At 57.0% G+C, this 14,788-nt stretch overlaps 1 protein-coding gene across 2 annotated transcripts in view; it reads right to left on the bottom strand.

Annotated features, from left to right (window-relative positions):
* Nucleotides 1–14,788, bottom strand: part of Parvb (parvin beta) — a 77,720-nt gene that overhangs the window by 45,285 nt on the left and 17,647 nt on the right. The window contains exon 1 of one of the 2 annotated variants that reach the window (XM_023702570.1): nucleotides 10,612–10,633. The exons of the other annotated variant lie outside the window; for it this stretch is intronic. Coding sequence (XP_023558338.1) covers nucleotide 10,612 — 1 coding nt within the window. The 5' untranslated portion in view covers nucleotides 10,613–10,633. Of the gene's footprint in view, nucleotides 1–10,611; nucleotides 10,634–14,788 lie in introns of those variants that run through there. 2 annotated transcript variants of the gene reach the window in all.

Here is a 14,788-nt window from a genome sequence, read left to right as displayed (position 1 = left end):
GTAGCAAGACCCTATGCCAAATAAATAAATAAAAGATTTTTTTAAAAATAGTGCATTGTGGGTATAGAAGCCATGTGTCCTTCCGGGTACTTTAAATCATCTCTAAAGACTTATAATCCAGAAGGTGATGCAAATGCTATGCAGTCGCTATACTGTATTGTTTAAGGAATGATTAAAGTGGAAAGTCTAGCCATGTCCCCGCAGACGCAATTATCTTTTCAGATATTTTCAGTGTGCCATTGGTTGAATCCAGAGACGTGGATCCCACATATACGAAGGCCCAACTGCATTTATGTAAACAACATAACCAGAAAAAGCAAGCCCGGATTTCTGTGCTTATGCAGCTAAACGCAGAGAGAGGGATGGAAGGGTGCGCTCCAGAACGTCCACAGCGGCACTGTGTCTGGAAGGCGAGGAGAGGGGCACTGTGCCACCAGACCGCACTTGCAGAAATGAAATTAAAGCCAGAGGGATGGAAAAGGGGCAGATGCTCGGGCTGCTCCACGCAGGTACAGCAGGGGATGCGAGGGGTGGCAGCTGGCTCTTCAGAGGACACAACAGTGTCAGGGACAGAAACGGCTCTGGGGGCCTGGGGGGACTCTTGGGACTTTCTCTGAGACACAGCAAACTACTATGCAAGAGAGGAAGCCGGGAAGAAAGCCCCAAGCACGACCCATCCATGCACACAGCTGTCATACCCTACTGTGGGACTGTATGTGACAGCAAGGAGTGCAACATGGGTGTCAGTGCCAAGAAGACAGAGGCAGGACCAAGGATATGGATTGAGCACCAGCCTCAGCAGGGATGCACTTCCGGTCTGCAGAGTCGCACTTCCGTTCTGCAGAGCTGCACTTCCGGTCTGCAGAGCCGCACTTCCTGCCCTATGCTGGGGCAGCCACCTTGGCCTGTGCAGTCCTGGGCTCCTCTCTTCTGTGGGTGACTGATTGCCCCAGACACTGTTTCTTCCCCATGGCGCTGCGCTCACCCTTCTGATCAGACCGGACTCAGCAACCTTCCCTGGGGAGAACCAGCCTCTCTTGCCACCATCCAAGGCCTCGTACTTAAGCCCCAGGTGGAGCAAGGGCCCCACGCCAAAGCCATCCCAGGAATGCAGTCGGGAATGGGCGTGGCCTCATTAGGGCCAGTGAGACTAGGAATGCAGAGAGAGGCAGGCCGTCTTTCCTACTGGCCGTGACCCAGCAACGATGCTGGTTGGGGATAGCCCATCACCAGCTACAGAGCCCAAATGGAAGACACCGGGCCAAAGGGGCCAAGACAAGACGAAAACAGAGTTGGGGGCACCATATGTGTGCTGGATCGAGCCTCACCTGAAGCGGATCACCCCTGGGCCTTGCAGCTAAACGCACCTGTGAATTCTACTTTGCTCTGAAGGCGCTGGAATTGGGTTTTCCGCCCCCTGCCCGTCCTGTGTCAGCAACTCTTCTGGTACACACAGGGGCCATGTCAGTCCCCGGGGGCATTTCCCATGGCTCCCAACCCAGCCTTCCTCTGTGGTTCCCAAAGACTAGAACCCTCGTGGATCCAGCTGTGGCTCACACGCCCCCACCTCGACCTCCGCGCAGCCCCTTCCAGACCTCTCCTGCGGGGCACCCCCACCAGCCCTGCCTGGCTATACCTTCTGCTGCTCACCAGTGAACCCTCCGCTCCCACGCCTGCCTGGAACGCCTTCTCAGGCCCACTCATGAATGCGTGTGCACACGCACACGCACACGCACGCCAGAGCCCCTTTGGGCTTCCTACAGCTCCCAGTGCCAAGACACACTTGCCCCCAAGTCGTGCTGCTGTGGAGTGCACCTGCCTCCCTGACCCCGATAAGGATGGTGTGGGGACCAGGCTCTGGCCACAACCCTGGCCTGGGGCTGCACAAAGCTGTACCCTGCTGGCACCCAGCACATGTGCAGAAGGAAGAAGCCCGTGACAACGGATGCCTGCGATAAAACACAGCCAGGGAGACAATTCTGGGCCAAGAAGTCAGGAGGACCGGAATCCACTCTTCTCACTCCATATCTACCTCTGGCTGCCTAACTGGGTGGCAAAGAGGGTTCCCAATAAAGCTTCCGTTAGCCCCGCAGTCATGGGTCACCGAGAGCCCAATTACTCCAGCACAGCCATAGCGCTGTGGCCTCGACTCAAGGGGGAGGACTCTGCCCCATAGTTAGGGCTGAGAGGCACTGTGGCCTCTGAGCCTCGCTGTTGTCCCCACCCTGGTCACCTTCAGAAGATGACCAAAAGGGCACAGAGTGAACCCAGCCATCTCTGGAAACTAGGTTTGACACCCAAACTGGCCTGAGTATAAATGTCCAAGAATACAGCAGGAGCTCAGGAACCGAGATTAAACACACGAGTCCCTTGGGCCCAGAAAGACAGGCTTTTTCTTCCCCTCTGTCCCTAGGGTATCAGAAACATGTTAGAGCCACAGAAAAACAAGTTATCTGTGGAAAGGAGCAGGAAGAAAGGTCCCCAGGTACAGGCTGAACGTCGGGTTCCAAGGGCACTGTCCCTGTCTCCCTGGGGAGGACAAACTCCCGGCTCCCGGCTCACAGAGGACCATGGGAGCGTCAGGGAGGAAAGGCGGTCCCACGCAACTTCTTCCACACAGCCTCTGAACACACCCAGGAGAATCCTGCAGGGCACCTGGGCTCTCACTCACCCCAGGTCCTCCAGAGCCAGCTGCGTAAGCTACCCCCACACACTCGGCCGAGCCCAGCCAGCTGCGTAAGCTACCCCCACACACTCGGCCGAGCCCGGCCTCTGCTGGCTCCAGAGTCAAGGCCGAGCGCACCATAACACCCTGAGCTGTCCACCAGCTGCCCAGGTGACCTGGTGCCTTCTCTGCCCTCCAGTGAGGAGCTGGACAGCCACCAGCCCTGTCACCTCCAGAAGCCCAATCCCACATTCACCAGGCCCTGCCCAGAAGCCACCTGGCCTTCACCAAAGCCCCAGCCTGGGTGGCACCGGTTGGCACACAGGGTTCTGGAGGTACCTCGGTGAGCAGCCTCTAGGACAGGAACTGGGCATGATTACACCGCTCTCGTGAAAACTGACAGAGGCAGACAGTGTGCGCAGAGACAGCTGAGCTGTGAGCACCTTCATGCCCCGCCATCAGCACCCACGCTGGGTTCCCGAGAGCTGGGCGGCATCGTCTAAGGTCATCCATCCAACCCCCCAAACCCGGAAGCTGCACTTAGGAATCAGGACCAAGGCCACCATGGCCTCACTGGGAATTGTTGAGAGGACTGTAGGGTCACATGACCTGAGGCCACCAATTCCCATAGGATTCCCATAGCGTCTGCCTCCCTGCAAACCAGACATGATCTACAAACCACAGCCCGCCAGGCCAGTCCCTGGACACAGACACTCACTAGGTGGCTGAGAACATGACCGCACTCTACAGAGCTCCTGCAGTGGCAGCCACACGGGCCTGGCAGCACTGCCCACCCGCCCCAAGTACGGAGGACTTCCCCGAATCCCCAGCCATGAGTCAGTCGGTCAGACACCACCATCAGGGCTGCAAAGGAAAAAGCACACTGCCCGCCCAGCAGAAGGACACGCCGGGACCGCGAGACAGCATAGGTACAGCCAGCCAGACACAGAGGCCAATGCCTGTTATCCAGCATTCTGGGAAACTGGGGCAGAAGACTGCAAGTTCCAGTCCAGTCTCTACCACTTAGCAAGATCTTGTCTCCAAGTTGAAAACATAAAAAGAGCCAGGGATATAGCTCAGTGTGAAGGCCCTGGGTTCAACCCTCAGTACCAAAGTATTTAACTATATTAAAAATAATAAAAACAAGCACAGGAGGCTGCTGGGGTAGCTGCTGGCTGCTTGGGGACTCTGGGGCAGGCTCCGCTGTCAATGTTCAACGCTGGCTCTTCTGGAGCCTGGCAGAGTCTGGCCCAATCTGCCACCACTTGGACACACATCCCTGGGGCCAGGTCCGCTCCCCGCCCCCCGCCGTCCCCGTCTCCTCCCGCTTCTTACCCACCACCCCCGCATCCTGGCCACACTCTCCCTAATCCCTGTGCCAGTCCTTTGATTTCTGCACTCGGCTTCTTTGATTTATGGAGGATGTTTTTGTCACATTCCTCCCAGTCAATCAGGCTGCTTTCATTTTTTGTATTTTTACTGAGTACTTCAAAGCCATTCCAATCACCGGTCATGAAAATCTACTGCTAGCGCATGGCGAGGGACAAAATCAGTGCAGAAGCAGCAGAAGGTGGGTGGCAGGAGAAGCCTACCAGATACTCACAATGTTCACAAAAGCAGAGCCCAGGATCCCGGGAGTGTGTGTCGGCCAAAGCCCAGGCCCACTGAGCCGCGCATTTGCCGGCAAGCTGTACAAAGTGCTCCCGGAGGCAGGGAGGAAGTGACACCCACTGATGGACCGCTCCGGCCGCAGGCCCAGCCTGAAGGGCAGCGGACCCAGGAGAGGCAAGACGAAGTCTGCAGAAACAAGTAGTATTAATTAATCTGATCAGCACTGTCCCCGCGTACCCAGGGAGGTCCCAATCGTACTCTGCTGAGAAAATAAAAGATTAAATCATTAAGCCATTAAAAAAAAAAAAAAAAGGACTCCTCTATGCATGTGCCATAGAAAGGCCCCGTGGACCACATGGGGACTGCTGGGGGTATAGCGCCCCCTAGTGGCGCATCGACAGCTGCAGCCGCAGCAAGTCCATCAAGCAGCACCCAGGGAAAGAATTCCAGCGCCAGCTCGCCTGGTCAAGTTCCTCCAAAACCAGGTGGCGTTGGGGGTGCGGGAAGACTGATCCTGCATGTTGGCACCCCCGTTTCCACCAGGACAGGCACAGAGCCCAGGTGACCTTTCACCCGGCCCAGTCCAGCACATCCTTAATGGGCATGACCCCACAGCACCCAGTAAGTGCCCAAACAAGGAACTGGGGGCTGAAGGTATATCGAGACTGCCCCCTGCCCTAAACTAGGTGGGGTCCCCCATGTCCTACACGAATTCCCAGTGTACTCTTTCTTTCAAGTTGCCTCCAAAGCCAGAGGCTCTGCCATGCCTTGTTTTAAAGGGTCCTGGTCCTTGGTGCTCTGGGTTGCCTGCGCTGTCCCCCAGGGCGCAGCACCAAGCCTCGAGCAGACAGGCCTGGCCACCACCTAGCAGATTCCACGGAGAGCTCGCCAGTGAATGCACCAGCACTTCCAGCTCCCATGTGCCCAGTGTGCCTTTCCAGAGCCTCGCTTCGAAAAGCACGGGATCTACGTTCTCCTGTTGTTTACAGCCTCTATGCAAGATGGACAGGGCCAGCTGCCCACAGGTGTCCACATCCTAACCAGGAGCGCGGGACCGTGGCTGGAGGAGGCTGTGCAATGGGGCCAGTGGGCAGCACAGGTGCCTCGGCAGTGGCAGCAGGGGGGCCAGACACCACGCAACAGTCAAGAAAGATCCACAAAAGGAGATACAAATGAAGGACCATGTTGAATCTGTATATTCAAAATAGGATAGATATACAGCTACTTTCTCTCAATTCAATGAGAAGAAAGATTTGTACTATAAGTGTGGACAGGATATCACGTCTACATCTTGTACCATGGAAAACCACTATGAAGATAAGAATATGCAATGTATTAATTATTGAAACTGTCCTACTAATCGGTTTGGAAACTGTCTCATTGCTATTTGTTTCTCAATAAAATTATTTAAAAAAAAAAAAAAAGTCAAGAAAGATGAAGGAGCAGTGCCGAGGACGCAGCTGCCTCTAGAAGCTGGACCGGGCAGGGGAACCAACTCTACTAAGCCCCGCCCCCAAGGAGCCAGCGTTGATTTAGGACTCTGACTTCAGAGCCGTAGGACAACAGCTGTGCGTTGTCTTCATCTGAGAAGTTTCTGGTACTTTGGTCCAACAGCCCTGGGAAGCTGACGGGGTGCCCCGCAAGCCCGTGCATTTCTGAAGGCAGGAGACGTGCTTGGGCCACACGGATTTACTGGGCACCTGCTCTGCACTGGGCTCCTGCTATCCAACAGCAACTGGCACAGTGGAGCACAAAACAAGCAGAGAGGATGAGCCCGACCAACGCAGTGGGGGACAACATACCGTCCCCCACACAGCCACTGGTCACCCCAAGACCCAAGCAGGCTGGCTTCATAATAGCAAATCCACTAGCACACGTTGCATTTTCTGTGCAGAAACAACAGACAGCCTGCCCTGCAGCAGGATCTGAAGCCCCCACTGCTCCAGGGCCCTCTGGAGAGGACAACACAGCCACCTCAGGCCGGGCTGCAGGCCTGAATGGGGACTGCCCCCCACCCCAGCTCTCCTCCTGAGCCGTCTATTCTCAGGCGGGCTGGGGGCGAGCTAATTGCTTGACCTTTTCTGCCCCAGCTGTGTCCCAAGCCTCTGCTTCCTCCTGAACCTCTGAATCCTCTTTGTCCCCATGAGCACTTAGCACAGAGGTGACCTCCATCTTCCTGCCAATGCCTCTACGTGTAGCAGCCTACCAGGCCCCTGGAGCCAGGCATTTATGACGCTGGACGCTAGGTTCAAAATGTACTCAGGTCAAGAGTTAGAAGAGCTGCCCCAAGCAAAACAGTGGGCGTGGCCTAAGAGGGCAAAGGTCATGGGGAGGAGCCCAGGAAGCCACTCTGCCCAGAGTTAAAGGCACACTCCAGGAATCGCACAGCTGTAACTGAGGGACTGAATCACGGTGGCAGCATGGCAGGAACCCCAGGCCAGGGGCGGAACCCCAGGGCAGCAGTCCTGGACAATCGTCCTTGCTGCCCAGAAATAAGACTCCAGCCACAAGGAGGCATGGAGGAAGCACTGGAGCTCATTACCCTGTGCAGGAACCCCGCTTAAAAAGGCTATGTCCGTCTGGCATGGCACCACCTCTGTGACATCCTGGAAGGGTCACACTGGAAATGAGAAGGACATTGGGGCTGGAGAGATGGCTCAGTGGTCTAAAGCACCTACTTGAAACAAGCTTGGCAATGCACGGGGACCGTGGTTCAATCCCCCAGCAACACATGCCAGCCAGCCCGCCCCCTGGTGGGCTGAGCTGGCCACACACACACACATACACACACACACACACACACACACACACACACACACACAAATAAATAAATAAATGTTTAAAAAAAAAAAAAAAAGAGAAGGACACGCAGCTCCCCGGGCCTGGGAGGAAGGACGGGCGGCCGGGAGGAGTGCGGGAGCTACTCCAGGTGAGCCTAGGACAAGCCACGCGGGTCCCCACACATTCCTCTGCATCTGTAGTGTGCACCACCTTGAGAGTGACCCAGATGGAGACTGCAGACTGTGGTGACAACAGTCCTTCCTTGTGGACACAGTGCCGGGGCGGGAGTGGGGTGCTCACTCAGAGGAGGCCATATGCAGGGCAGGGCAGGGCTGCAGCTGCCGCTCAGGTTTGCTGTGAGCCTACAACTGCACTAAGAAGAAGTCAGGGAGATAGCTCAGCAGCACAAGCACCTGCCCTGCAAGCTCACGACCCTGAATGTGATCCCTGGATGCCAAAAAAATCCCACTAAGGACACTCAGGCCAGACAAACATGAAAAGCAGCAGAGGCAGCTTTGGGGTCACTGTGCATGTGTGTGTGTGTGTGTGTGTGTGTGTGTGTGTGTGTGTGTACACCGCATGCACAGGTGTGTGCTTGTGTTCCAGGTAGGTAGCAGGCACCAGTGTGCCCAGGGCACCCCAGTCTCTCCCTCTGCTCCTGGGGAGCCTTCTTCCAGCTCAGGGGTCTTAAAGCAGTGCCCACCTGGACCTGCCTTTCAGGGCACCATGTGGACATCCCAGCTGCCCTCTGTGCTGCAAACTGAAGGTGCTGAGGGCAGGTGTGGGGCTGTGTCTCTGTCAGTCTATGGGCCCGAGGCGGTGGGTCTCCCTCCAGGTCCTGCAGGACAAAGCCCAGCCCAGGACACTGGCACCTGCAGATGGGTCTCCTCAGCATGGAGACACCAGGGTTTTTCTGTCCTTCACTTTCTGGTCCCCTGTGGACAGGAGTCGGGCAGGAGGCTTGGAGGCAGGCAAGTCACAGGTACAGCACCTCCTTCAGGACCCACACGCCCACACTGGCCTGGCGCGAGTCTCAGGGCAGCTGGGAGGGCAGAAGAGGAGACGGTGATCCGGGCCAGGGCCCTGCCTCTCCTCCGTTGCCCGTGCAACCAGGCTCCTCCCTCCTCCAGGAAGCAAATGACAGGCTGGGAGCCTGCTTGTCCTAGAAAGAGTCCTGCCCTGGACCCTGGGGACAGCAGGGCCAGGCAGAGATGGCCAGACCAGCAACGTATTTAGCCAGCATCCTGCTCAGACGCACAGCTACCGCCCAGAGGGGACGCGGCCACCGCTGGGGTACTGGCACCACAAGGCCGTCTCCTCCAGTGCTCGTGCCTGCACAGGTGTGCCAGAGCCATGGCGGGAGGCTTCCGCTCAGATGCTGCCGGCTGGGTCCTTGTGCTGCCAAGGCCTCGTGGGCAGCCTACCAGCCGAGGCTCCTGCTTCACTCCAGCACTGAAATCATGCCTTCTGTCCTTGCTTCACATACCGAACACAACCTCCCACGTGGACAGCAGCTCCCCAAATGCAGAAGCTGCCCTTCTCTGCACATAGTAGGCCCACAGGGATGGCCCCAACGCCCAGTAGGCTCTAAACCAATGGCTAAGGAATCACTGACTAAAATAAGCAGACCAATCACTCCTCCCTCCAGTTCCAGAGTTAAATGGAACACGTAAAATGTTCACAGTGTCCAGCAGTCCATGTTGCAGACCTACTGTGCGCAGGGACCAGGCAGAGGTGAGACAGGTGGCCCTGACCCCTGTCCCAAACATCCTCCCAGACTGGGCCCTTGCCACCTCCGTTTCAGGGACGTTCCCTTGGGGCATCCTCCACCTCCTTAAGCAATGACCATTTTGCTCGAACACATTCCAGGTTCATCCTATTCAGCAGCACACAAACCTCCACATTTGGGGACAATGACTTGGACACTGCTCAGCCTGGGTCAGTGCCCCCTGTGGTCAGCGCTGAGCAGCCCAAGGGTTAGGGCCAGGAAGAAGGTACAGGGCGTCTGCGCACTGTCAGGCTCCTGCCACCCACTGAGCGCTGTGGGCCTCTGCACCAACTTCCTAGAGTAGTCACAGGAAACTGCAGCCCATGCTACGGGTGGCATTTGCTCCCAGTGGGTACGGAATGGGCGTCCACAAAGGCCACCACAGGCACGGGGCATGCCTGGGGGGGAGGGAACTCAGACACAGCAATCTCAGGTGGCAAATAATGAATGGGAGGGTGTCCGGGAGGAGTCCTCTTAGCTGAATTTAAAAAAGTCTGTCTGTCCTGCAGGAAGGAGGCCCAAGGCGCCACCCTCCATCTCCACATCTGCAGCAGGAGAGGCCTTGTGAGTGACCACAGACACGCACCCTATGATGGGCTGTCTGGGAGGGCTCCAGGGGCTTGGGGACCGGCCACAAGCCTGGGAAGAGGTGGTTAAATGACAACATTCACATCGAGGCCCGCCCGCACATCTGAGACACATCCAGCACCCCAGAGGGAGGAAGCGGAGGGCACAGAGTCAGCACGGAAGTCACCCAAGGATTCCTGACCCTACGCAGTGGAGCAGGGACCCTGCTGGGTCAGGCAGCCAAGCACTCCGGCTGATGAAAGTACAGCGCTACAGTGACAGATGCGCCACATCCTCTCTCGAGTCTACACAGTGGCCTCAAAACTACAGTGACCTCCGCAAAGTGACCAGGAAACATAACTGTGAGGCAGAGTGAAGGGGAGGACTCCAGTGCGGCCCCAAAAGTGGCAAGGACAGCAGGCTGAGCACGCCAGGCGCCAGGGGAGATCCGAGGGGGTCACGGCAGTGTGGCTTTGACTGCAATGATTTTTTTTTTTTTTTTAATGTAAACTTTTGCCTTCAGAAACTGGAGCCTGTTGTGGCCTCCGAGTTCTCATCTGGGCCTGGGAAGGGACACCCAGGCTCCTGCCAAGGCCAAGGGACAGAAACAGGCCCAGAGGGCTCTAATGGGGCAGGTGCGCGGGTGCTCTGAAGAGGCTCATGCCTCCTGGTTCCTCAATACCTGTCCGCAGGGGTATCCTCACGCAGGGATGTTGTGGGCCTCACAGCCAGGCAAGGCTCAGGGAAGTGGCAGGGGACAGCTGGTCCCACAAGCTGCGCAGATGCCAGCCCCGCAGGACTTCTCAGAGCCTCTGTGCCGAAAGACGAGTTGCTCCAGGAAAGTTGGCGTCTCCCTCGCACTCGCTGTGCACAGGCCCCGGGGCCTCTCTGAAAACCCTACCAGGAGTGAACCTGAGCTCAAGGATCCCTGGGGACCCCAGTTCTGGGGACCCAAGTCCCTCTCCCTTGGGCCCAGAGGTCCACACGCCTCACCAAAGTGACAGAAACGTCCCCCAAGTGCAATGATGACCCTATGGACTGGAGTCAGGTAGCCAAGGGTCCTCTTTCTCCTTCCCCACTGTCCTGGCACTGATGTCCCCATCTCCATCCTGGGACAAGTCCAGCCCAAGTCTGTTCTTACTAAAGAATACCCTGGAAAGCAGAGATGGACCAAGGCCTGGATTTAACTTCGCTGCCCACAAGAAGCAAGAGGACTTACTGGTGAGGAGGTGCGACCGAGAGGACAACAGGGGTGCTCCACGGGCTCTGGGCTGGGCGAGGCCGCTGGGCTCTGGCAGGGCGGCAGGGACACAGGGCATCATATATGGTGAGAGGGGACACCACCGTGACTTGCAACTCTCCATCTTGGGAGACTTTTCTGACAGCCGTGAGGCCCAGGCCACAGGACGCCAGCTGCCACGCACGATAGCACTGTGCTGGCCACAGCTGTCACTTCCCTCTGCACCCCCAGTGCCCTGTGGGCTTGTTGAGCTGTGACCAGGAAACAACCCCCAGGGAGGAGGACGGCAGGCAGGGCGTCTGCCCCAGGGTGACCTAACATACAGTGAGAGAGGGAGCCCCACACCTGGGCTCCAACAGCTGCCGCTGGGCCGGGGGTCAGGCAGTGACCCAGGCAGGGAACTGAGACAGGGACAGGGGAGGCGGTGGAGCCTCCACCCGACCCATGAGGTGGTGACAGTCCCACAGGCACGCATCAGCCCAGCTGCATCTCCCGGCTGTCAACTACTCGGAAGACCAAACGCCAACGCACCCAACACTTGTCACCCTGTTTCCACGACAACAGAAATCAAATACCAGAAACAGAACGCCAGAGCAGGCAGGGCCGCCCCAGCTGTGGAGGCTGCAGGCTGCGCTCCAGCGCCTATGCGTGGAGAGAAGGTTCTGGAAGCGATCAGGGCCCAGAAGCGGAGCCCCCCGGCCTCTGCCTGCAGCGTGGCCCCTGTCCTCAGCTCTGAACGCTGGTCTGGTCTCAGCCAGGCAGGATCTGCCCTCAGAGGGGGCTGGAGACCATGATGGACCTCTTAGGCTTCAGGGACTGGGAATCACTAGTGGCTCCTCCCATAGTCATAGGTGCGCAAGTCAGGCATGGTGGCGCACGCCTGTGATCCCAGTACTCAGGAGGCAGAGGCAGAAGGATCACCGGGAGTTCGAGACCAGCCTGGGCTACAGGGTGATTTCAAGGCCAGTATGAACTGCATAGTGAGACCCTGTCTCAAACCTTCAGCCCTTCCCAGCCCAAAAAGTAAAGACAAAAACCACAATGACAGTCACAGGCCTGAGTCCCCCAGCTACGGATGAGTCCTCAGAAATGTGCCGCTGTCTGATTTGGTCCTTGTGGGAACTTGTCCCAAGAGAGGACAGGGTGACCACTCCATGGCTTTTGGTACCACTGAGCTACAGCAAAGGTGACAGACAGGCTGGTGCCAGGGACACCGGGTACGGCCACTTGGTCTCTCTCCGGTTTTTTTAGAGTCTTGCTATGCAGCTGAGGCTGGCCTTGAGCTCACTCTGTAGCCCAGGCTGGCCTCCAACTCGGGCAGTCCTGCCTCAGCCTCCCGAGTGCTGGGATCACAGGCACGCGCCTACCTCCCCGCCCGCCTGGCCGCTTTGCTCCAAAGCCACAGCGCTGAGCGTGCTAAGCCCGCGCTCTAGCACTGATTAAAAATAGAGAACAACGAATACCAGCACGTGGCTGCATGTCATCTTCATCACGCGCTCTGCTCCACACGCCAGGGCACCAGCTGTGCTTGCAGGCGCCCACAGCACAGTGGGTCTGTCTGCAGCAGTGTCACCACACACACCAAAATGTGACACCCTTAGACAACAGGAGCTTTTCGGCTCTGACCGTAACCTCAGGGTACCCACGCCTGTGTGCAGTGCACACCTGGGCTACCCGTCCATGGCTCCCTCAGGAAGCAGTTGAGGCAGCCGATGACTCCAGCTGCTGCCCCACAGATGCCCCCTTCCCAGGGCTCAGTGGCTGTGAGCAGGTGTCCCAGAGAGGGGCTCTGGGCAGGACCTTCAGACAGCAGCACTGGTGGCCCACTCTCCCAGCCACCTCCACCCCCATGACCCACCCCCACGATCAGCAGAGTTGGGACCAGAGGTCTGGGGGCCTCTGCATGACACTGAGCCAACTCAGTCCCCAGTGGTCTAATGGATCCCTTTTTTTTTTTTTAATTTTTTTTTAACATTTATTTATTTAGTGTGTGTGTGTGTGTGTGTGTGTGTGTGGCCAGCTCAGCCCACCAGGGGGTGCAGCTGGCTGGCATGTGGTGCTGGGGCATCGAACCGCGGTCCCTGTGCTTTGCCAAGCTTGTTCCAAGGAGGTGCTTTAGACCACTGAGCCATCTCTCCAGCCCCTAATGGATCCCTTTCTTGGGGTCCTGATGGAGGTCTTTGAGACCAGGATCAAGGCCAGCGCACCCAGGAAGTGGGAGGAGGATCCTGGTCTACCTCCTGCTGTGGGGAGGGGACCTCTGGTCAGCCCAGCTTCCGGGGATGCCCACAGGGATGGTGGATTGGACAAGGCCATCCTCACGACGCCGTGCCCACTGATTGCAGAGCAGAAGCTGGAGCCCCGGGAGCTCTGGGACTTGGAGGCAAAAGCAACAGAGGTCACCCCTGACCTTTCCAGTGAAATGGTCTCACGGTCCCTTTTCTTCTCTTGCAGTATCAGGGATTGAACCCAGAGCCTGTGCCTAAGCTACATCTCTAGCCCCACCATCATCTCCTCCTCCTCCTTCTTCTCTGCCTTACTCGGAGAGAGGTCTCACCAAGTTGCACAGGGCTTGCACTTGTCTCAGCCTCCCAGACCACAATCAAGCATTTAAGGGGCTGGTGAGATGGCTCAGTGGTCTAAAGCACCTACTTAGAACAAGCTAAGCTAAGCAAAGCACAGGGACCACGGTTCAATCCCCCAGCACCACATGCCAGCCAGCCCCGCCCCCTGGTGGGCTGAGCTGGCCACACACACACACAAAATAAATAAATAAAATAAATAATAAATAAAAAAAAATCAAGCATTTAAGTCAGATTTCCATCAGTTATTTATTTATTTATTATCTTATTACAGGGTCTACAGGGTCTCACTACGTAGATCAGTCTCGTGGTCATCTGCCTGTGTTCAGCCTCCCAAAAGCTGGGATTGCAGGTGCACACCACCACACCATCTCAATCTCCGTCTCAGCGCACCCTGGGGGCGGGGCCGGCACGGCAGGCCAGGGATCAAACCTCTGACCCCCGCGCCTGCCTCAACTGGCGCTTTAATCCGCTGAGCTATTTGATCGGCCCATCCACCATTATAGTTGAACAAGCAGGCAGGACCGTGGATCTGCACACGCGGGACCGCATTCCTGTGTGAGGGCCTTGGACAGCAGGGAGTGGAGTCCAGTCTCCGACCCATCCAGCAGGCAGGACGCTGAGCCTGGAGGGCATGAGCAGGCTGCTCGGCGGGGTAGGCCTGAGCGCATGCATGCACCAGAAGCCACCCCTGATGGGTGTGAGCTCCGCACACCTCCAGGAGCCCAAGTCACCAAGAGGAGTAACAAACACGCGGCAGATGCCAGGAGAACACATCCCAGCGCCGGGCGGGGAAGGCGCGGCTTATGGAGACAATTCAGAACACACAGAGGCTTCCGGCTACCCTGCACCAGTGAGACCTGCAGTCCCAGCCCAGGCGCTGCATGGGTGAGACCCTCTTCCACCCCCTTGGGACCCCTACCACCACTCCGCAGCACCCCTACTCCGGCCTGCTGAGTGAGAATTTCTGCCGCATTCTGGGAACCCCCCCCCCCATCCAGTCCTAGCCCAGGCCTGGTGAGTGTGTGGGAGAGCTTCCTCCTCCCCCCTACTCCACCTTGTCCCCTCCAGACTCAGCTCAGGCCTGGCATACAGGTCTGGGGTGAAACCCTACAACTGCAATCCCTGCAGAGAGAGTAGGGGACAGAACCACCCAGCTAGTCCAGGAGCAGAACATCTTGCCAGAGGGGCACAACAGGATCACTCCCAAGGGCGGCAGCAGGAAGGAGCTGAGCACAGCAGCCAAACCCAAGCCAGGCACAGCTGGATAAACCCAAACTTTGTAGATCTGCACCTGAACTTCAGTAGGTGCTAAGGTTATAACTACACCAAAGCTCTACAACAAAGGTCTCAAGGCAGTGCTACACAAAGTGACAATGAGAAGGAGCAAAATGCAAACTCAGACCCCAAGCCTACCCATAACAAGTGCAGAGGACACTAACACAGAACAAACTGGGAATCACACAGCTGAAATCAATGAATCAACGGCTTCTGAAATAAAGAAACAACTGCAGAAAGGTACAGAGGAACTCAGATTGGAAATGAAAAAAGAAATCCCTGAATTAATAACATCT

This window comes from Octodon degus, unplaced genomic scaffold (genome assembly GCF_000260255.1).
Source record: "Octodon degus isolate 3935 unplaced genomic scaffold, OctDeg1.0 scaffold00153, whole genome shotgun sequence".
NCBI classification, from domain to species: domain Eukaryota; kingdom Metazoa; phylum Chordata; class Mammalia; order Rodentia; family Octodontidae; genus Octodon; species Octodon degus.
This window is presented reverse-complemented; position numbering and strand designations above follow the sequence as displayed.